Source organism: Takifugu rubripes, chromosome 2, assembly GCF_901000725.2.
Source record: "Takifugu rubripes chromosome 2, fTakRub1.2, whole genome shotgun sequence".
Classification (NCBI taxonomy): Eukaryota; Metazoa; Chordata; class Actinopteri; order Tetraodontiformes; family Tetraodontidae; genus Takifugu; species Takifugu rubripes.
The window spans coordinates 11307550-11328320 of NC_042286.1; the positions used below are offsets into that span (position 1 = coordinate 11307550).

At 49.1% G+C, this 20771-nt stretch overlaps 2 protein-coding genes across 6 annotated transcripts; one reads left to right on the forward strand and one right to left on the reverse strand.

The window, feature by feature from the left end:
* Window positions 1–816: 816 nt before the first annotated feature.
* On the forward strand, window positions 817–20072 carry tfb1m (transcription factor B1, mitochondrial). 4 transcript variants are annotated; one of them, XM_003962565.3, is made up of 8 exons: window positions 817–909; window positions 1569–1715; window positions 2259–2410; window positions 2502–2610; window positions 2695–2846; window positions 2990–3109; window positions 18354–18481; window positions 19152–20072. In XM_003962565.3, the coding sequence occupies exons 2-8, from the start codon at window positions 1583–1585 to the stop codon at window positions 19426–19428; spliced, it is 1071 nt and encodes a 356-aa protein (XP_003962614.2). In that variant the 5' UTR covers window positions 817–909; window positions 1569–1582; the 3' UTR covers window positions 19429–20072. The 4 variants fall into 4 exon arrangements, with proteins under 4 accessions (XP_003962614.2, XP_029688719.1, XP_029688718.1 ...); XM_029832858.1 differs by having other exon boundaries at window positions 832–900; XM_011616028.2 differs by lacking the exon at window positions 817–909 and adding an exon at window positions 917–935.
* Window positions 11706–13853, reverse strand: LOC105418062 (claudin-20). 2 transcript variants are annotated; one of them, XM_029832861.1, is made up of 2 exons: window positions 13618–13853; window positions 11706–13057 (listed from the first exon to the last, which is right to left on the reverse strand). In XM_029832861.1, exon 2 carries the CDS (start codon window positions 12900–12902, stop codon window positions 12174–12176), a length of 729 nt encoding a protein of 242 aa, XP_029688721.1. In that variant the 5' UTR covers window positions 12903–13057; window positions 13618–13853; the 3' UTR covers window positions 11706–12173. The 2 variants fall into 2 exon arrangements, with proteins under 2 accessions (XP_029688721.1, XP_029688720.1); XM_029832860.1 differs by having other exon boundaries at window positions 11706–13062.
* Window positions 20073–20771: the final 699 nt, after the last annotated feature.

The window sequence follows — 20771 nt, forward strand, 5'->3', positions numbered from 1 at the left end:
GGTCAAGAACATGGCCACCAGACCTCGGAGCCACAAGGTCCGTTCCAGACAACAGCTGTGCATCATCCAGAGCGGGCTGACAAAACACTCAATTAATTTCTGCCCTGCAGTCGATTGCCACGCACGCAGAGACTGCAGTTGTAAACTATCAGTTGTAAACTCAATTATTTCAACATTATTGAGATGTCAGGAGCTGAATTTATGGCACAATAATGGCAGCTGAACCACGGGACCAACCAATAGCCCTGGGAAGGGATTACAATTAGCAATGATCCTAAATCCTTTGGATCTTGTAAATCTTATAAATGCTTTGATTAGATACAATAAATAACTGAATTCTTATCTATCTCCCCCACCCCATCAACGCATCTATGGAGAGAGATATTTCCCCATTACTCACATTAAAGTTTCGATGATCTTCTTGCACATGTGCAGTTTATAGATACATCAGTGCAAGAACTTTTGTTGTTTTGTTTTATTTAATTGAAGAGGAGCTAATCACAACTAATACAGTTGGTTACAATGGCTCTTGTATGGGAAAAACACTCCAATTGACACAGAAAATTGCCTTGGATAACTATGACCTGGATGATTGGGAATCTACACAGACATATGGAACAATCAACAAAATGTCGCATATTGTTAGTTAGAATTAGTTCGATAGAGATAATGGCGCTTTATCGTAGCGCTCAAGAACGCAGAATTTACGTCGCAAAAGTGTCTTTGTCGCCCTCTTTTGGAATTAAGGCACCACTACAGGAACGTTACTTTTCAAGGGCACCTTAAGGTCCCGCCTCCTCTCCTCTGATTAGACAAGGTTATGGTTCTCGCAAGCTGATTGGTTAGTTGGACATCCACGCTGTGACAAAGGCGGAAGTGGGCAGTAGGGAGCCGACGCTGGTGAGAAACGTGGGTAAACATTTATATATTTGGAGGTCTGTGTGATTGCTTTGTTATCTGTGTTTTTTTTCAAGGCATGTCGTGGTTTTTAAACCATACCTGGAAAGTTTCGTTTGTATTAGAAGCTGTTTGCCGAGTGTCTTCAGGCTTTGGGACTTGATGCTAACGTGCACTGTAGACGCTAATCACTTTTTCACAGTACGAGTTGTATATAAAGGAGTCAAAAGTGATCATTTTGTTGAAAAAGGTTAAATGTCGCTGTCGTCACGCCACACTGCGATGTATGACCGCTTCGTTTTGCAGCTTAACTTTAAATTGACTTGTGCTCAACAGCGTGTACAGCAAAGATGTGTCGATAATGTCGGTGCCAGGTCGAGGGGAGGTAGACCTTTTATTGAAAGGAAGCCTTGCCACTATCAACACTGATTTAAATTGTGTGTTCGTGAATAAGATTAGTATTTTATGTCCTTCTGGTGCAACTTGTCGTACTGTTATGTCAGCGCAAGGTGGCGCAAGAGAGCTTTTTAGTCTGTAACCTGAGCTCAGTCGGCTCTTTATCACCAGCTCACACACGCAGGGAATCAATTCTACCACCTGGTGAAAAAGAAAGTTGCCAAAATCCTAGTTCTAAATCATTATTAATTGATAGTTGGTCACCTTTCTTACAGCGTTCGCCTCAGGCATGTCTGCTTCACAGAAACTAGCATCCCTGCGTCTTCCTCCCTTGCCAACTGTGGGTGAGCTGATAAAGTTGTACAACCTACGAGCTGAGAAACAGCTGTCGCAAAACTTCCTGCTGGACCTGAAGCTCACAGGTTAGTCTGTCCTTCGCACTCTCCTTCCCTCCTCCACCCCTGCCCGCACTGCGCCAGCGCCTGCTCGCTCCAATCTCCGAACCAGCATCTTCTGTAATGAAGCCGTGGCATTTTGTCATTGCACTTGATTGCACAGCGCCGCTGCCATGTTGCAGGGCATTAAAACAGACAGACTTTCCTGTCTCGGGGAGGGTTAGTACTTTAGATCCTCTGCTAACGTGAGCCGACGAGTCAATTGTTCGCAGCTCATGCAGAGCTTAAGCCTTAACATAATTATCAGCGATGCAGTGCAGGTTGGATCTGCTTCCCTTGTCCTTGCACAAGGTGACTTGTTTAGATTAATGCGCCTCATATTCATCACGCAGAGGGAGACACATATTGCAGTATCACACACTATTAATCTCAATTTTGCCACCCAGGACTCTAATGAAGAGAGTCCTGGTTAATTTACATGCTGCTTATGTTGATGAAGTCCTTTTATGCTGACTGTGCAAAAATGTTGATGCAAGGCACTCGTTGTTTAGCCATCTGTCTCTGTTTTAGACAAAATAGTGCGTCAGGCAGGCTGCTTAAAGGACGCCCATGTGTGCGAGGTGGGCCCAGGTCCTGGCGGTCTCACCCGCTCCATCCTCAATGCTGGAGCGGCTGACCTGCTCGTGGTGGAGAAGGATTCGCGCTTCATTCCAGGGCTGAAGGTAAACTGAGCAGCTCCGACGGTGTCTTCTTGCCTGCTTGTACGACCGTCGGTGTTTGAACGAGTCGCCTTTTAATGTCCCGATTCTGCAGCTGCTGTCGGAAGCAGCGCCGGGGAGGGTCAGGATAGTTCACGGCGACATCCTCACCTACAGAATGGACAGAGGATTCCCCAGAGATATCTCTAAAAAGTGGCACGAAGGTGGGGCTGGTACATTTTCCTAGCTGGCCGTTGGCCTTGCCTTGTGAATTTCAGGAAGTGTAACGTGTCGGGGCGGCTCCACAGACCCTCCAAACCTCCACATCATCGGGAACCTCCCCTTCAGCGTCTCGACTCCGCTCATCATCAAGTGGCTGGAGAACATAGCCAACCAATCGGGACCTTTTGCCTACGGACGCACCCGGCTCACGCTGACCTTCCAGAAAGAGGTGGCCGAGGTGGGTGCCTGTTTAAAGTTTCATGCTGGTCACAACACAACACATAAAACATCATTTTCAGTACTCGTTATGTCCCCGGGGACATTCCCATCCGTTCTGCATTATTTATTGCATTTCTGAATCCATCGGTTCGCTCCCCCCAGAGGTTGACGGCCAGTACGGGCAGCAGACAGCGGAGTCGTCTCTCCATCATGGCTCAGTACCTCTGCACGATCCACAGCTGCTTCACCATCCCAGGACGGGCTTTCGTCCCAAAACCTGAGGTAGGACTCCACGCTGAGAACCAGCTTTTCCGAATCAAAGATCAATCAGGGTGTGTGTTCAAAGCCTATTTGGGGGGGAAAAGAACTCTGTTTTGTTCCGGCTGCCACTTTAATAAACCTGACAGCCAAACTTCTATTTAGCATCTGGCAGATCATTTGAATTTCATTTAATGCTGACGATTTGCAGGGAACTGCCCGGGGCTATACTACCGACATCTATTCCAGTGCTCCCTGTTTGCCCAGATATTAAAAATTCACACGTATAAAACCGCAGGGGATAATGCCGAAATAGAATTTTCAACTTTGCTCATTTAGCATAATTATGCTGTGTTAAGAAACTTCAACTCCCTGTTTAGTCTTATTAAAATGGTGGCTCGCAGGACGTCCCCTGTACACACACACACACATATGATTCTTCTTCTTCCTGCTGCAGCACAACAGCCTCTGCTCGTCTGGTCCCATCATCACATCACCATCACTCATCCCGACTTCCCCCGTCTTGCTTTGAGGCTTCATTAAGACTGTGTTGAATCAGTGTTGTCTGTACTCTGTCTTTAGACCCTTTGGAGGCTGTAATGATGCCTGGTGGGTATTTGAGATGTGGCATGATCACACTGTGTCTTGTAATGAGGGCCTAGTTCTTTTTTTGGGCCCAATTTCTCTCCGTGTCTCTCAGCCCATGGGCATATATCAGCGGCAAAAGGAAGAACGCACGCTGTTGCGTAATACGTATGTGTTGGTGGGTTGTCTTTCTGCGGAGGTGGGATTAATCTTCAGTCCAGAGGGTGCGTTACTTCCTCAAAATATGGACACGGTTTTGGAGGACTCCGGAGTTCTCTGACATGTTTGTGCAAACAGGTCTGTGTCATTTGTTTTGCCCAGAATGAAAGAATTGGTGTCGGGCGGGTGTCGGAAACAAAATGGGGGTCCAATGGAAGATGTCACAGCTCTGTAGGAGACCTGCTGTCGGTAAATATTTAATCGCCTGTGTGGAGAAGTATGTAGCAGAGTGAACAGGACCGGCGCTGATTGTTCATTCTCTCAGAAGAGATGGCTCCCGATGATTATTTCATCACACTCATCTGCCTTTTCTGGGCACCGTTCCCTCACCCCCCCATATTACCCAGCTCTGTAGTTTTTGTGTGTATCAAACTGAAACCGAGATACGCGCTGGTTGTGTTGTTGCGCGCGCTAGCGGTGTTCTCCCGGCGTCTCCTGCACGCCCTCGCTGGCCTTCCCCTCCCCACTAAATGCTTTAATGGACACTCTGCGGAATTGACATCATTAGGAGAGATGATGGCGATTTGATGAGCAGCCCCCCCCCCTCCCTCACCGCTGCGGTCTTATAAAAGATCAGCCTGCGCTGTGTGGCGCAGGGTAATTTTTCATGCTATGTCACAAGGTGTAATTCATAAAAAGCCTTGATGGCTCGGCATTGTTTACTGGCCCACACAAGAGGAATTACGCTCGATGACTTACCAGTAAAAATGCCCCGCCTGATTTATGGGTGGGGGGGGGTGGCGGGAAGAAGTTTAGGTGAGATTCTGGTGGATTATTGATGAATTCATAATAATGGGTATGTACAGATGTTAAAGGTGTCCTGATACCCCCAACTCGGTTGTGCTACTGTTTGTATTTTCAGATTCCTGCCACACAGTTGAGTTTGTCAGTATTTGTGTTGTTGAACGTCTGAAGCTCTTTGTGGCCTCTCAGACGCGTAACACGCAAGGTAGACGTGGCAAACCTCTGCGTGCAACTTTACTGGAGTGTGAAAACGCCCGAAGTGGTTTCAGTGGTGTCTAATCAGACGTCCAGAGAGGCACAATGGGCCGCAGACAATGCGAGGAAATCAGTGAACCACTCCAAATGGCCACGATGAGAGAAATGGCTTCACTGGAAGGAGGGGGGGAGGAGGCGCGGCCTGATTCGCCGGCTGATGTGACCTTATAGGATGTGGCCTGTGTGGGATAATGCGATAATGAGATGGGAAATGTTGAATTAGCCGTTGCCTGCGCCGATATCCACGCGCGGGGGTTGACGCCGACCCCTCCTTGCTTTTTTTCCTCCCCCTCCACACTCTGCGTTGTCACATTGAGTGACAGAAATTGTCCTTGAAGGCCCGCGAGAACGATCGGCTGCTTTGATCCCCCCCCCCCCGTTCCCGGCAGGCTCCAAATCCCGGAGGTGGGTCCAGCTGGAGATCACACCTGCCTCACTTTCCTTATTAATGCTCCTGTTAATTCTCACTTGGACAAACAGATTGAGTCATCTTCAAATTGCTTTTGACATCGGCGTGGATAAATCCACCTCCCAAGGCTAGCAACAGCCCTGGCTGGTGCTTTAGACATCCTGCCGATTTCTAATTTGTATTCTGGTCAGGGGTCAAGGACTTTCAGTGCGCGCGCTGGCGTCACGCGACTGCTTCTGCAACATGCGCATGCAATCATCGCGGTTCTTCTCCAGCACCTCTTCACACGATATCTAGCTGATTTGCAAAGAGCGAGGAGTGCGCGTTGACTCCTCCTTCGGTGATTACAATCAACATCTATAAGTCATTTCGTCGATGCCCCGTCACGAATAACCCGCTGACTAATGACAGGGAGCGTCTCCATCCAAACCGGATTGTTTAAAAGATCGGAGGATATGAGAGGGAGGAATGGAAGACGCGGCAGGAGGATTCAGACGTCGGTGGTGGAGGGGAACAGGTCCAGACGCAGCCATATATTAATGCTCTCAACCAACATTTGGCCTCATACTATAGAACTACTACAGTTATTTTTGTTTGTTTTCAGATCACCAGAATTTTGAATTGCTCTTTCACTTCAATATTTGACAGAGTTGATGCTTTATGTTTGCTTTTTTTCTGCCTACGTAGCTCAGAGTAAAGCACTGAGGTCAATGTTTGAGGAAACGTCCATCTACAAACATTCTCCTCCCAGCAGTCACTTGTGTCCCGGTGTTTATCTCGGCTGAATTCTCCTGTCGATCCACGTTTATTGCGTAGCAGGTAGCATGAAATGAAGGAGGAACGTGTAGGAGGGAGCACAGGAGGAAGTCCAGGGTTCGGCAGACCTCCAGAGAGGTAAACGAGGGAGAAACTCAAGGATTTGCAGGAAAGAAAAAGTGTGAACGGTCTGATGTGAGATGACACGTGAGCTGGGGAGGGAAAAAAAAAAAAAAGCTGTTGGAAAGCGGAGGCTGCCCACGCGAGCCCAGAGCGCTGGGAGACACAGGCCTGACAGAGACGAATGGGATGGCAGAGCGAGGCGTACCTCTAGCAGATGGTTGTCCCGGGCACTCATCAACACGACTCTGAGTAATGGCCACGCCAGCCGTCAGCCACCAGCTAACGGAGCCTCGCAGGAGGAGAGGCCTGCAGATGTTCCCCTTGTACAGTCGCCGTCGGACCACACGGGCCAGCTGAGCCGGGCCCAAATTAAATTTGTCGACGCCGCATTAAACATCCATTACGCCTGGCAGTTGTCAGGGCCGGTTTGGACTTGAGCAGTAAGAATCCGGCAGATGCGAATGTGCTTTCATTTAGTCAATTTTTTAAAGCGACTACTTATTTCCGTCCCCGGCCCTTCCGCACATCAAAATAATCTTGTTTCGAATTCTGAGGAGGCTGCTGATGAATGCGACCTCCCTCAGTTGGTGGTAATTCAGCGGCAGCCAGGTGATGGATACGGGCTCCGTGACCTGAAGTGGCCCAACGTTCGCCGGCGTGGCGAGAGTAAAAAATCAACCCGCCGCTACTCTGCCGCTCGCTCACCTTGCCTCGCACCACCCGCAATTCATCACAGCGCGCTCCTATCTGGCAAACGAGGTCAAAAGCAATACTGGGACTATCGAGGGAAAGTTATTTCAGCGGGGGTAAAGCGGGGTAACCGCCTGCAGGTTTGGTCTCGATACATCAGAGCGTAAAGACTTAAAAATCCTCCTCCTCCTCCTCACTGCAACAAGATGTCGTGGCTGGCACACTTGGCTGGTGAACGTCCACCGGGGGTCTGTTGCTCCTCCCAGCGAGGAGCCGTGCCAGCGCTCGCTCATCCTCACAGCTCACACTTTTGCAAATTCAGCGGGCTTCTGCGGGTGAACGTGCCAGGAGATGCTGCAGATGTTCTGAGGGATCGCTTTAAAACGCTGTCTGCATTCCAAAGGAAGAAGGAACGGAAACCGCAAGTGATGACGCGATATACCGATAAGTGGCGCGCACGTTAATGTTGCAATATTCATCCTTGACTTTAGATCAGATGGGTAAGGGACGGAATGCTGGGATCTCAGCGTAGGAAAAGAACACATCTCCTAAAACCTGATCTGATGGCATACCTCACCTTCAGCTTTCACCGCTGCCTCCTGCCCCCCCACCCACGTAAAGCTGAAATATTAAAGGCCTCCTTTGAACTGTCAGACTGTATTGTTTTCCCACAAGCGCTCCTTTTGTCATCTCCATGGATTTTACTGCTTTTCTCAGCAGTTATCTGCGCGGCCAAGGTCGTTGCCGTTATTCCCTCTGCCTTAGCACAGAGGGAATAACGCGGCTCCAACAAAAGAAGGTCATCCCCCCCCCCGCTGCATGCGTCCAGGCTGCACCTCTGACCATCAACAGCTCTTTAAACCAATACGGTGCCTATTTATCATTCTGATGGAGGGAACAAGCTGTTGTATCTGATGGCTGCGTTGATCGTCTCCAGTATTCTTGTTTTATTTTTGGTCAATGATTTATTTTTTTTATCGGCTGGTCAGGAATGTCAATAGAATATTCAGTGACTCTGATGGGGCAGAGCGGTTAAAAAGGCAGCGAGTCAAGTATGATTAACCCCTGCTTGCCTCGCCTCCTCTCAGCTAACGCTCACACTCCCGATCTGTCACAGCGGCAACTCGGGGGTGAAAGCCTTTGATGGAAAATGTAGGTTAAATACACAGAGGAGCAGAACTTATTAGAGTTTTCCCATGAGAGGCGTAGTTATTTGATCTGCACTCTTGTTGCATAACCAAGAGGAGTAGGAGAATAAGGGGGGCAGAGAGATAGATGTGAATAATCCATGTTTGTTTCAGGAAAGCACATTCTCAGTCAACTGGTGTCGACGAGGCTCCAATCAGCTGGAATCAGAGCCAAGATCCCCTCAGAGGGGAACTATTTAATTCATGCTTGACGACAATTTGCAAGTAATACATTATATTCTTGAAAGTTTGAAGATGGTTTTTGAAGCTTTGGCTTTTTACTCTGAAACCGACAGCATGGAAACGTTTGGGTTTGACAAAAACCACAATGGTATTTTTTCTTTATCCTCATCCACAACAACACAAAGTTGGGCCCATTTAGGTGACCGTAATAATCAGATCTTTATCTGATATGTGGAATCATCATATAAACGCCTGTATAAGCCTAGATTCCTAAATTGTAATCCGATGTGTTTGTGCAGCCATTCATCTGATTTATTTCATTCTTTTACATGTGCACATGTTAGAAAACAAAACATAGCAAACGGAAGAGATGTAATCAGTGTCGGTGGAACAGAGCAAACACGGCGTGCACGGCCTCTTGTATGTGCTCCAACAGAAATCCAATAAATGGACTGAAACATGTAATCCAGGATTTTATTGCGATTCTAAAGTGCATATAAAGACATCAGATTATTACAATTATCTAATTCCGCTGTTATCGGATTTTTACGGTCACGTAAAAGGGCTAAGAACAAAAAGGATAAAAGAACTTTTTTTTTTTTTAAAAGGATCAGAAGATGAAAGAAAAATGGCCGTCCCAATTCTTACAAAAGTAATGGCTTTTCCAAAACGAACAGACAAGAGATTCCATTTTAAAAATGAAAAGAAAAGCTTTTAAACCACTGAATCAAGTGATAATGTGCCCTGAAAATATACCGACGGGGAAAAAGCAAAACATTTGGATTTTATCATTTATTAATGCCTTTATTGTCATTGGGTTGTCTTTTAGTATTCTAAAGTGCAGTTTTATAGAGTTACGATTATTAAAAGCTGCTTTACCGCAACTGCGAGCTGAAGTAAATTTGGAATTGTCTCTTGAAAGCGTGGTTCTGCAGCAGGGATGAGTATTGCTGTTGACCGGCGCTGCTGCGTGTGGGCGCCGCGTGCAAGACTACCCGCCTACGCTCGGCACAGCCCGTCCTATCCAACAATCTGTACATTTGGCAGGAAGATGAATGCCGACTCCGTGTTTATCCGCCGCACTCGAACACAAGCACGCGCACAGCACAGCCGGGGCGTCGCTTTCGCAAAATAGTTTTATTGGTTTAAAAAATAGAACTACTGGCACAAGCACATTGAGACAACGGTATCAGGACTCGTGAACTGCTCATCACAAATATGCTCTGGCAAAGTAAGAAGTGCTGAAGCATCCGCGAGGAGTAAGCTGCAGTCATCAGCGTCGGGGTCACGGGGAGAGCAGGAGACTCGGAACTCCGCAGACCTCTTCCCCCGCCACCAACGAAACGATGAATCTTTTTTTTTTTTGCGAGCTGACGTTAAAGCTGCGCAGCCACAGGGATGAGAAGTCTCACGCTTGCGTTTCCCCATCGGAACGGTCAGAAGGTCCCTCTTGTTGTCTCGGAAACAGGATGCCAGATGGAGCTCAGGATGCTCAGTCATTTAAAAACAAGTAACACAAGCAAAGGTGCACCGAGTGGTCTTCTTATAAAGAAGATATGGTATGATGTGACATTATAGTTTCTATTGAGCCAGTCTGAGGGATTCGTGCCCCCCCACCTACTGAAAACACCTTTAAACCTAGGTTCTTGCATACAGGTCTCAGTAATCATACACCAGGGTCATATAACCAGCAAAATCTCACTGGACGGAGAAAATTGAGGATTTAAAATAACCCTCGAGAGCTGCACATGACCATATACAAGAACCTAGTCGCACGAGACCCAGCCTGACTAGAAATAAAAATAATCCATAATACATTTTCTAATACATCATTTATGTGCAAATAACTCAATAGAAAAATAAAGAGAGACAAATCCAACTTGTATTAAAATGTGTCCTTGTGAGACGATTTGGCACATTCTCGAAACGCGTAACGTGTCGGTATCGGTTGATGATATGGCACATTCTTCACGTTGTTTATTGCATTGATCAGGGTGCCCGGGGAGGGAGGCTTTGTCAGGAGGCCAGTGTTGTTGGCTACGCCGCGTTTCTGTCTCCGGGGCAGGGGAAGAAACCCGGCCCCAGAGGACGGGGACGCCCGTGGCGTCTGCGACCGCCTGCAGGTGGCGAGCTTGGCTCAGCCATCTGCTCTTCCCCGGGAACCTGCATGTTTATCGGAGAGAGAGGCAAATAAAGAGACGGTGCAGCTCCCTACATCACTGCCGCGGCTTCACCCAGCGCAGCACCGTTGTGCTCCGATATCATTCGCTCAGAAGAGCAGACACGTGACTGACACTGAGCAGGTGTCGCTCGTTGTTTGCCAGTGTGTCAGAACGGACATGCTTCCGACATGCAACAACTTCCCTGTGCCAGGGTTCACGTCTCTGTGACATGTGCTGCCGGGAGCACGGAGAGATCCGTGTCAGGTGGGAAAGGGAAGCCGGGAACGTATGAGAGCAGATGCAATTTTAGACGCCGAGTTGGTCTGCAGGTGCATGCTGGGAGCATATGCGCACTGCTGACGCATTTGAAAAACAAGTCACATATGGAGAATGACTCAAACCTTTTTTAGACGCCTGAAACGCGGCTACCCAACCAAGCATGACTCGGGAAGCTTTTCCTGCTCTACTATTTTCGCTGCTGCACCATTAAACATCCGCTCGCTCCAAGTCCGCCTGCGTGGTGGCGACACCACAACAAAAATCTCTGACCATGTAACGAGGATGCTGCCTCAGCATGTCAGCACTTAATAATGGAGATTAGCGAAAGGAGTAAGAGCAGAAGCTCTGATTAACTCACAGCACCGTGGCTTGAAACAACTTCCAATCAGTGGGTGACATGCCCCTCCACACAATACAGACTTCTGAATGGCAAATTCTGTTTCCATGGTAGTGTGGAGGAGGACTGAAAAAGGACAAGCAAAAATGCCGGCTTGTCTGGGTGTTTGTGCACACACAAGTGCACGAGAGAGTGCGTGGGTGTGTGTCTGAGGGCGAGCAGGAACGTGTGGGTGGACCAGTGGAGGCGGTGGGGTTTTTGTCTGAGTGGAAGCCACATACAAGACGGCGAATCCGCCTCACTCTAATTCTCTCTCTCTTTCAAGTCGTCCCACAGCGAAAGCGGCGGACGACTGTTTTCTCGCCTCGTTTCTGTCTCGAATTCAGCCCAGCGGCCAACATCTTCTCCTCCCGACAGTCCTCTTTGAACGGTTACAGCAGAGTAATATTTCTACAGCTTTTCAGGCACAGGCATTTTTGTGGCTATGTCTCTCTTCTACCAGGCATTCTGCTGTAGTACTACACAGACAGGCTCCACACAGCATGCTTTAGAGGCAAAATATCAACGTCATTCTAGTAGCTAACAAAAATAAAAGCATTTGTATCAAGTCCATATACCATTCTAGTAGATAGAATTACAAAAAACTACAATGGCTTGCTATGAAAGGGTTTCCATCTACTTCTCTCAGACATTATACGCTCTAATTTTTCAACTGGGAGAGAAACAAACGATTGTAAATAGCAGCTTGATGATTGCTTTCTGTTTCAATTCAAACCTTTGGCGAAAGGGGGGGGGGGGGTCGACAGCAAGGCTTCCTTATTTGCTTAATCCATTCCCGAGGGAAGCCTTTCCATGATTTACTGATGAAGGATGTCTGCATTCAGTTAGCGGCTGCCTCCGACGCTGCGGCGCCTTATCGCTGCTCCATACGCTTACGACGCCGTTTCTTCTGAGGCGCTGCTGGGGGAATACCTCCGCTGCTTGTGCTTGCAAAACGGGGGGGAAGGAAGAAGAGCAAGATAGAGGGGGGGGAAAATGAAATCAAAGTTATTGCCCTCTTTGTGTTTTTCCCCCCTCTCCTCCATCTGAAGTAAAGCCGAGTGTGCGTAGCGTAAGCTACGATGGTTCCCCCCTCGGGCTCATCTCGATGCCTGTTTTATTACACGTAGTCCTGCAGGCTGTAGCCAGTCTTATTGTCTAAGGGGGAGAGAGAGCAGTACTGGTGCTGGAGCTCCTGCTGCTGCTGGAGCAGCTGTTGCTGCTGCTGCTGGAGCAGCAGTTTGTCAGGGGGAGGGAGTAGGACCAGGTCCTGGGGGCCATGCCTCTTCCCTGAGCAGGACATGCAAAAGATGCAGCCCCCCATCAGGAGGAATCCTGCAGACACAAAAGCCACGTACACGGCTCCCCCGGGCTCAAACTTATTGCTCTCGGGCACACTGGAGTCCAGGAAGTTGGTGATGACCTCGTTGGTAAACCAGGAAGCAGGCACCAGACACAGAAAGCCCGCAGCGACGAAGCAGCTGCCGCTGGCAATTGCGGCATGCTGTTTCGAGCGCCGCCCACCCCCCCATCTTGTGCATTTTAGTCCCAAGGATGCGAGGCAGAGACCCATGGCGGCCAGTACGCAACAGAGAACCATCGTGGTGCGAGCAGTCTGCAGGTAGGCGGGGAGCGAAAGAACGGAATACTTTAGCGTACAGCTGAACATGCCCGTGCTGTACCATGTGCAGTCCATCCACAGTCCCTGCATCTGGGAAATGGCCGTGATGATGTTGGAGCCCACGTCTGCGCTGACCTTCCAGTTAGGGAGTACCGTGGCCACCATGGCACCCATGATGCCCAGCAGCGCCAGGACAAATCCAAATATCTGCATGCCTGTGGATGTCATGCTCCTCTGAAAGCCGTCAGCCCTTTTCGCCGCCAGGGAGCATATACGCAGCGTCAGCCAGGCTTGACGACCCCCGCTGTCCAGCCGCCCCTCTCTTCAGTCTTGGTGGTGCACCAGCTGCCAGTCAAACCCCCGTTTCTTCGGCTGTAGCTCGACTGTGCTGGGGGACAGAGATGAAAAATTGAAGCGTATCTCCTCTCACCACACAAGCAGATTGGTTGTTTTTTTTTCGCTGGAAACAAAAGGCAGCATGAAATGTCAGCGATAAGAGCCGGCTGAAGCTTATTATATCGTAGGTAAGCAAAACAGTGTTGTGCATGTGTATCCTGTTTCTGTGTGCCTCCTTCTCCTTTTCCTCTCGGAGCCACATAGAGCCATGCAGGAGAGGCAGAAATGAGTTTGTGGTATTTGCAATACTCAATAGCTATGTGGACTTAAAGCTGCAGTGCTCCCGCTGTAGCCACCTTGATTTCAGAGCTATTTACTTCTAAACAGGTTGTAATACCAGAGCTACAGTATAGCTCCAGTTAAAATACAGTTCAGTTAAATGAAACAATTCAACTTTATGCTGGCGTGAGTTCCTATTTAGCAGGACTAAATTGAGCGTGTCCTCGTCTAATTAAATCTCAGAAATCGTGTCGATGCTCGGGCTAATTGTTTCCTTTTGTTTCCCGCTCTATGTGGCGGGAGAAGCGGCGCGAGAAGGATCCCTCACCCAGGCTGCTGCAGAGCTCGCGCTGGCGCGTCACGTTGTTCGCGCTGATTCTTGTAAACACTCGCGCTGGTGAGGAGGCGAGCACGAGAATTCGGCCCGGTCCGCGGCTCCATTCAAGACACCCATTTCCTCCGCATCGGTAGAGCCCGGTAATCGGAGGACACCCCCGCAGCGTGGACCACGCACTCTGCTGACCGGAACCTCTGAGAAATAACCGGAGCGCTCCCGACTCTCACTCTTTCTCTCTCTCTCTCATCGTCTCTCGCTCTCGTGCGTGCGCGCGCGCCTCCCGCTCTCTGCCTCACAACAACTTTAAAACCGCTCGCGCGTGCTGCATGATGTCACACGACGCCGCCGACTTTCAATTCCACAATCAATAAATATATTTTGTAATATTGGAAAATAAAGGAAAATATTTTATATGTCGTTATAGTCGTTGCAGCAAACGCGGCAATTATTTATGGGGGACGCGTTTTTAAAAAAAAAGCTTATTTTCACACGTTTCCTGCAGCCGAGGGGACAATTATGACATTTTGACTTTAATCTTAGTCCATTTGCGAGCTGTGGTAAATTTATTTCGGCTTTCCAGACGCTCCCAGTAGCAAATCGGCTAAAGTTTCTAAGTTGAAATCTTTACAGTGTTTTAACCTCGAGAGCTTTTTGGTTGTTTGGCGTGTGTGTGTGTTGGCCTGCTTCCACTTCCTTCAGCAGCCTTGTGGAGGTGCTGGATGCAAACCTGCAGCTCAGCTCCGCACACATTGTTCCTCTGAGCTGCGTATTGCAGTGGTTTTGAGTGGTTCTTGTCAATGCCATTCTCCCAGGAGACTCTTTGATTTCAGGATGAAAAGTGAGTCTCTCTTTTATTTGATGGACTTCTAAGGAATAAAGAAAAAATTATCTAAATTCCAAGATGCCGATACTTATTATAGTTTGCAGTCATGGAAGTGTTTGCCTAGTTGGATTATTTAAATAAAGAAGTAAAATCCTTCAGGGTTTCACATTAGCTTCACGTGCTAAATAAGACTGAAAGTGAAGTGATAGGTGGTTTCTTTTGCTAAGAATAAATTTCATAAATATTTTTTTTGCTGCTGCCACTGATGCCATGTGCAGAAGCCCAAGTTATGTGAGAAAATTCCCTAATTTGCTAAAAGTCTCTATAGGTTAGCTGCATAAGCTATGCATTTTTTTTTTTTTTGCAAGAAGCCCATAATTTCATAGAAAACAAACAGCGGAACAACCCAGGGGGATGAATATTTTTCTGTAGGTTCCATATATTAGTATCCGTGGGGGAAATTCAGCTTTAACTAGCTAATCATTGCAGTGAGCTGCTTGGTATCCACTCTGCAGCACTGCTGTTGTAAAAGATTGCCAAGATGCAAAGTCATGATAAAATGCTCAAACCCGCTACACAAGCAGGCAGGTTAATCTGAGTAAAACAGAAGGAAGAACTGCCACCATTCTTATCCAGCATCAGTTGGAATAATTGGGCTTCACGTGGCTTTGTTTAATGATGTGTTGGTCCAGAAGAGCCCGTGAACCCCCGCAATGCCAAAAGTGACCCTCCCCGGGGCACCATCTTCATCAGGCGTCAGTCAGCGGGAGCCTAAGTCTCACAGCTGCTGCCCTCTCCTCGCCGCCTCTCTGTAAAGGACAGATGAGGGTGGGAGTGGCCTTGATTCCAGATTGACAACAAGGGCGAAAATGAGAGAGAAAAACATCAGATGGGGCTGTGTTCGACCCAATAACCTTGGATACGCAGGTGTGTGCTGCTTTTATTTTGCTGCGTGGGCAAACCGGAACACAGAGAACTAGCTCTGGGAAATCATTTGGCTTATCCTCCTTTTAGAGTCAAACACGCGAACATTGACCACGGCGGTCGTGTAGCCTCCGGATAGGTTGGTAGCAATTGATTTGTTTAGCCATTGATCCGTTTGTTTACAATGGCCCAGCGCTCTTGGTGGTTGGTTTTCACATAAATCTCTCCCGGTGCTTCTTAAAATGAGGAGTCCGGCAGGTCGGGATAAGGCGCGCCACCTTACAGCAGTGGGAGGTGTTCTTCAGCATCATCTTTCCTTTCAGTAAGCAGGGGGGGGAGCGTGACCCATCTCTTTGTAACTGATGAGATCCAAAGTGCTGATGCCGGCAGTGCTCTGTTGGGAATAGGGCAAATAAATAAATAGATCGGAGGAGGAGCGGATGAAAAGGTGGAGAGGAGTAAACAAACGCAGCGCGTGCAGACGTGTGGAGATGCTGGAGGCTCTTATCAGCCCGCTTCCCTTTCGTTCATCACCTCACGGCAGGGCTCCTCAGCCTCTGCGCAGCTCTGAGCCACAGTCGGACCACTCCGCGCCACTGTTTTTTAATGCCCTCACAAGGGGCTTTTACGGTTCGGTTCGCCTTTCCCCTCTTTTATGTCCTGCCTTGAGTAATAGGTTTTGCTGCTCGCTAGCTTGTTCTCAGCAGAGATGTCGCACGACGGCCCGCGACCGCGCCGTAAACTCGCCCCCGTCACTCGTGGCATGCCGGGGAAATTACCCAGTTTGATAAACGAGCTTCTTCTGCGCGGACGCCCACGTGAAGCAGCGCAGCATTTATGACTTTTTAAACATCCCACCATAACTATTTTCCCTTATACCGACAGCCCGTGAGTATATTCACAAATGTAAGCTTTCCTGTGACGCCGTCTTCTCTCTGAGGAGTTGGTCTTGTCAAGAAGTGGTCTTGAAAGGCCTGCTTGCATGTCATAGGTGGTTTAATGGGCTGCCCGCGCAGGCATCCACAGCCCGTCCTCCCCGATCCCCTCGAGCAACATCAGCCTTGTGTATTCCGCAGCGCTGACTGGTGCCTTCTCCCTCCTGTGACGTAATGGAGGTTGTCTTCTGAAGGTATTGTCATGATTAATGCAGCTCTGCTCTCTTCGATGGCGAGTTTTTCTTATGTTCCTCGGCCTCCTTCTACCCCCTACATTATATAAGCGGCCGGTTCAGGTAGCTCCGCAGCCGGCGCCCCAGAGGCCCGGCCATCTCGTCTCGGTTCCGCTTAGAGGGACATGACAAATTACTGTTCGCACAGCGTTTGGTAAGAACCAGAAAAGCAAGACATTAGAGCTGGAGAGCTGTTGGAAGAGGCTGGACTAATGGAGCTCCCTCGTGAGCTGTGGGAAGGTCAGAATCTGAAAGTGGTAACACACAAGTGTGTTGATATAGATGTTGATCCGTTTGGGGATCGGTGTGTTCAGTCCTTCTACGGGGGAACAAACCCTTTACAGACAATCTGAGTCCACTCATATTAGCAGTAATGTTAGCTACTTTATGCTAAATATGATAGTTAGCTCAAGCTTACAAGTGATGATCTCAGGGAAATACTGTCTAGGCGGGAGCTGTGACGCTCATCCAGAAGACATTCAACTCCCCTCCCCAGCACGTGTGAGACATCTGGGGGGGGTTCGGGGTTGTCTACAGGATGCTGTGGTGATTTAAGGTGGACTTTCCTTGCATGTTGAGTTATCAGCAGGAAGATTAATGACAGGGAACGGGTCATATTCCAGCAGTGCAACCCGGCGAAGCCCCGATGCAAGGCCGTGTATAAATCACATCTGTAAAATGACTTCGACAATCTGATGGCTGAAATCCCGCCGCCTGCATGGGCCCAATATTGCCCCCTCCTCTCCGAAACCGCCAGGCGCAGAATATAAATGGGCCAATTACTGCAGCAGAGAGTGAAATTAAAGGCATTCCTATTTTATGGCATCTCCCGGGACAGATGGAGATCTGAGCTCGCGTCGCCCAGACTCAGTTAGAGGCGTTTTGCACGCAAGGAATTAAAAGCGGAAAGCCTCACGTGCTGATTCGGACAGGTCGAGGGGTTGAGTTCCATAAAGCGGCGAAGCGTGCACTGCAGCCGTGCACCGGTGGCCTGCTACACGCATTTCGTATTCGACATCTGAAATAAAAGCATTCGCAAGTAAACAATGATCATTAACGGTGTCGAAGCCCTTCTGACACAGACAGAGTCCGGGTTCGGTGTTTTCTAGTGAGACATCTGGCTGCATGATGCCTGTTTAACCTCTGTTTTTCATCCACGTCTCCTCCTGTCGTGCCGCCACGGCGCCGCGCTCAGCAGCCGCCAGGCTCTTCTGCCCAACGATCTGTAGATCTGATAGGAGACGGTGCCGGGGTTTACAAGGGCGGCCATGATGAGGCACCTGACAGGTCATTAGAGGTCTTTGGCTTGTCTGTGGACCTCTGCTGCCTCTGTGCCCCCCCCCATTAGACCCAGAGTAGCCAATGAAAATGAGTCATTTGCTCATGTGTTTGAATCGGAGCTTGTTTATTTGTCGGAGAGTCTCAACTTTAAAGGCAATCCACGCTTAGACGCAGTGAAAAAGGGATGAAACGGCCAAGCTGGAGTGGCACAGAGGGATGGACGGGGGTTCAGTTTCCACGGTCTGTTGCACAGGTGTTACTGTGGCAACCGGAACCATCTCGTCAGGCAGCCATGCTGCGTCATCTTATTTTCCGCCTGCTCCTTGTCTTTTATTCCTCTGTGCTGATCCTCCCCTCTCTCTAAGTCTCTCTCCATCCTTCTCTCTTCTCTTTTTTTCTCCTTTGCCAGGTAACAAGTCACTCCATCCTCCATTCTCCATTCCACTCCCTCCCCACATACCTGCTTTTGTTCCCTCCCACCGTCTTCCTGCGTGTCCTCTAAGGTGCGTGTGCATTCCTCTTCTGGTGCAGGTGGACGTGGGGGTGGTTCACTTCACCCCTCTGGTGAAGGCACAGATCCAGCAGCCCTTCAAGCTGGTGGAGAAAGTCGTCAGGAACGTTTTCCAGTTCCGCAGGAAGCACTGCCACAAAGGAATCGAGTAAGCGCGACGCCACACACAACTGCAGAGTTTCTCCTTCGGTCTGCCGGTCTTCCTCATCCTCATCAGTCACCTTGTGAACGCGGCCTCTCCGTCTTATTAATTCCGCTGATTTCTGCCCTCATTTCATGGTCACACAGACAGAACCTAAACGTCAAACACTCAAAAAAAAAAACAGAAAGAACCCGCCCACGTGCATGCCGGAGCAGCCCGTCACCCCCTGGTGCTTGCGTGGAGAGAGCATGTAGGCCCGAGAGAACAAAAGAACACCGGCGGTGCAAAAGAGAGCAGCAATTATGAGTCATTGAGGTATCGCAAGAGAAACGAGGCAGCGCTTTTTACATAACGGCAGCAGGCTGGCGGCATCGGCGCACCTCCAGAAGCAGATATACGGACTCCTGCTCGATCTGCTGAGATGAATATTCTGAACTGGAGCAACTTTGAAACGACGGCTGATTGTAGTTTGTCTCCGTTGGTGTCGGTGTTCCAGATGAAGGATACAGATGGATAATTCCTGTAATTCTGGCGTTTCCTGCGATTTCAATTAACTTTACAGACGTGAAGCAACTGCGGAGGGATGAATCCCTTCAGTTTGACCTTCATGTTTCCATTAAACATGCACGACGGGTCTGATATCAAAGCGAGTGTGGTCTGTGTCGCTCCCTCTCAGAAAGCTGTTCCCCGAGGCTTGCCGTCCGGAGATGACGCAGGAGGTGATGCAGCGCGCCGACGTGGACCCCGCGCTCCGGCCCACGGAGCTCACCATACCCCAGATCAGAGCCTTGGCCGACGCCTACGCCCACCTCTGCACCCTGGAGCCCGACCTGCAGAGCTACGAGTTCAGAGAGGAGCTCAGGCTGAAGCACCTCAGCAGGCAGCAAGGCACGCCGGCGGCCACACTCGCGGACACGGCGAGCGGCGTCCAATCCAGTCCCCCTCACTGCTGAGAGGCAGGGAAGAAAAGCACGCAAGGGTTCCAACTAATAGCCTGTTTTAGCGCAGGGAGACAGCAGATTGCTCTTAGCGGTGGCATTTCCACCTGGCATATACATGCATTTTTAAAAAGTTTTCTCCGGCACCCGGGGAGCGATAGGTTCCTCGCCGTGCTGTGAATACGGCCAGAAAAGGACCACCAGGCGAACCAGCCTAATGGGTTGGAGCAGCTCCAGGAGCCTGTCCAGGGTGGGTCCGCTCTGATTTGTGTGTCGTGGGCAAAAATGTTTTGTTTTATTTGTTTAAACGAACAATAGCTGTTTACGAGCGAGTGTCTATGCCCCAGTTCTTGTTTCGGATTTAACTTGCATAACACCTTGTCCTCTGGGACCCAAAAGAAATGTCAGCGTGCATTCAGGGTGGGTTTAGAGACGGGGAACTGCGCCGCTGCCCGCCGTTCTGGCTGCTCTAGCAAGTCACCGGGGAGTCGGTACCGAAGAGGAAGCTGTACCGAGATAAAAGAAGAGTCGCAGAGGCGTAAATCAGCACTATTGACTGATTTGGAGGCACATTTCTTTCACTCTGATGAATTTATGGCATCTGTCACCCAAGTCAAAGTTGTGCTGTTAAAGATTTGAAATAAAACTGCCGTAATAAATGTTCCTTTTTGAATTAGACCAGATAATCGGCGCGCTGTCGCCTGCCGCCGCAGCAGATGGCGCGCTCCGTGTGACTCGCCAGAAAGGGGTTTTTTTTGTTGTTTTTAATTCCGTCTTGATCAGTGGGTGTTTATCTCCAGCCACAATCAGGATTTTATCAGATCAACACGGCCGGTGGACATGTTGTGCCGATGCCTCGGAGACCTGGAAGGAAAAAGCCTTTTTTGTGCCGACGTCTGTCACAAGGTGAAGCAGTTAGCACGGATTAGACGCAGCTGAGCAGCTGCAGAGGTGCAGCCGTGTAGCGCTCGTCTCTGAATATTCCTTATTTTAGGTCAGTGAACCATAGAAAGATCAAAGCCACTTTATGCTAAGCTAGTCTCCACCTCCACGTTATAAGTACAGGTGAGGTCAGCTTTAAAAAAAAGAGGCTGTGGACAATATTTGGTTTTCAGCGTGCTGGATTTGTGGCAAAAGCAGAATTGACAAAGAGATGGCGTCCTTTCACGTGGCAGGTATGAAACTGAAACCTTCTGTCATGTAACCGTGTCCCACTTCTGTCAGATAATTACGTCGTCCCTGGAGAATACACTTTTTTTTCCACTACATTTTTGTGTTTCCTGTGACAGCTCATCGGAAACTGTGGCTTTTCTGGCTGAGGGACCCTTCAGAGACGCTTCGCCCGTCACCACGAACAG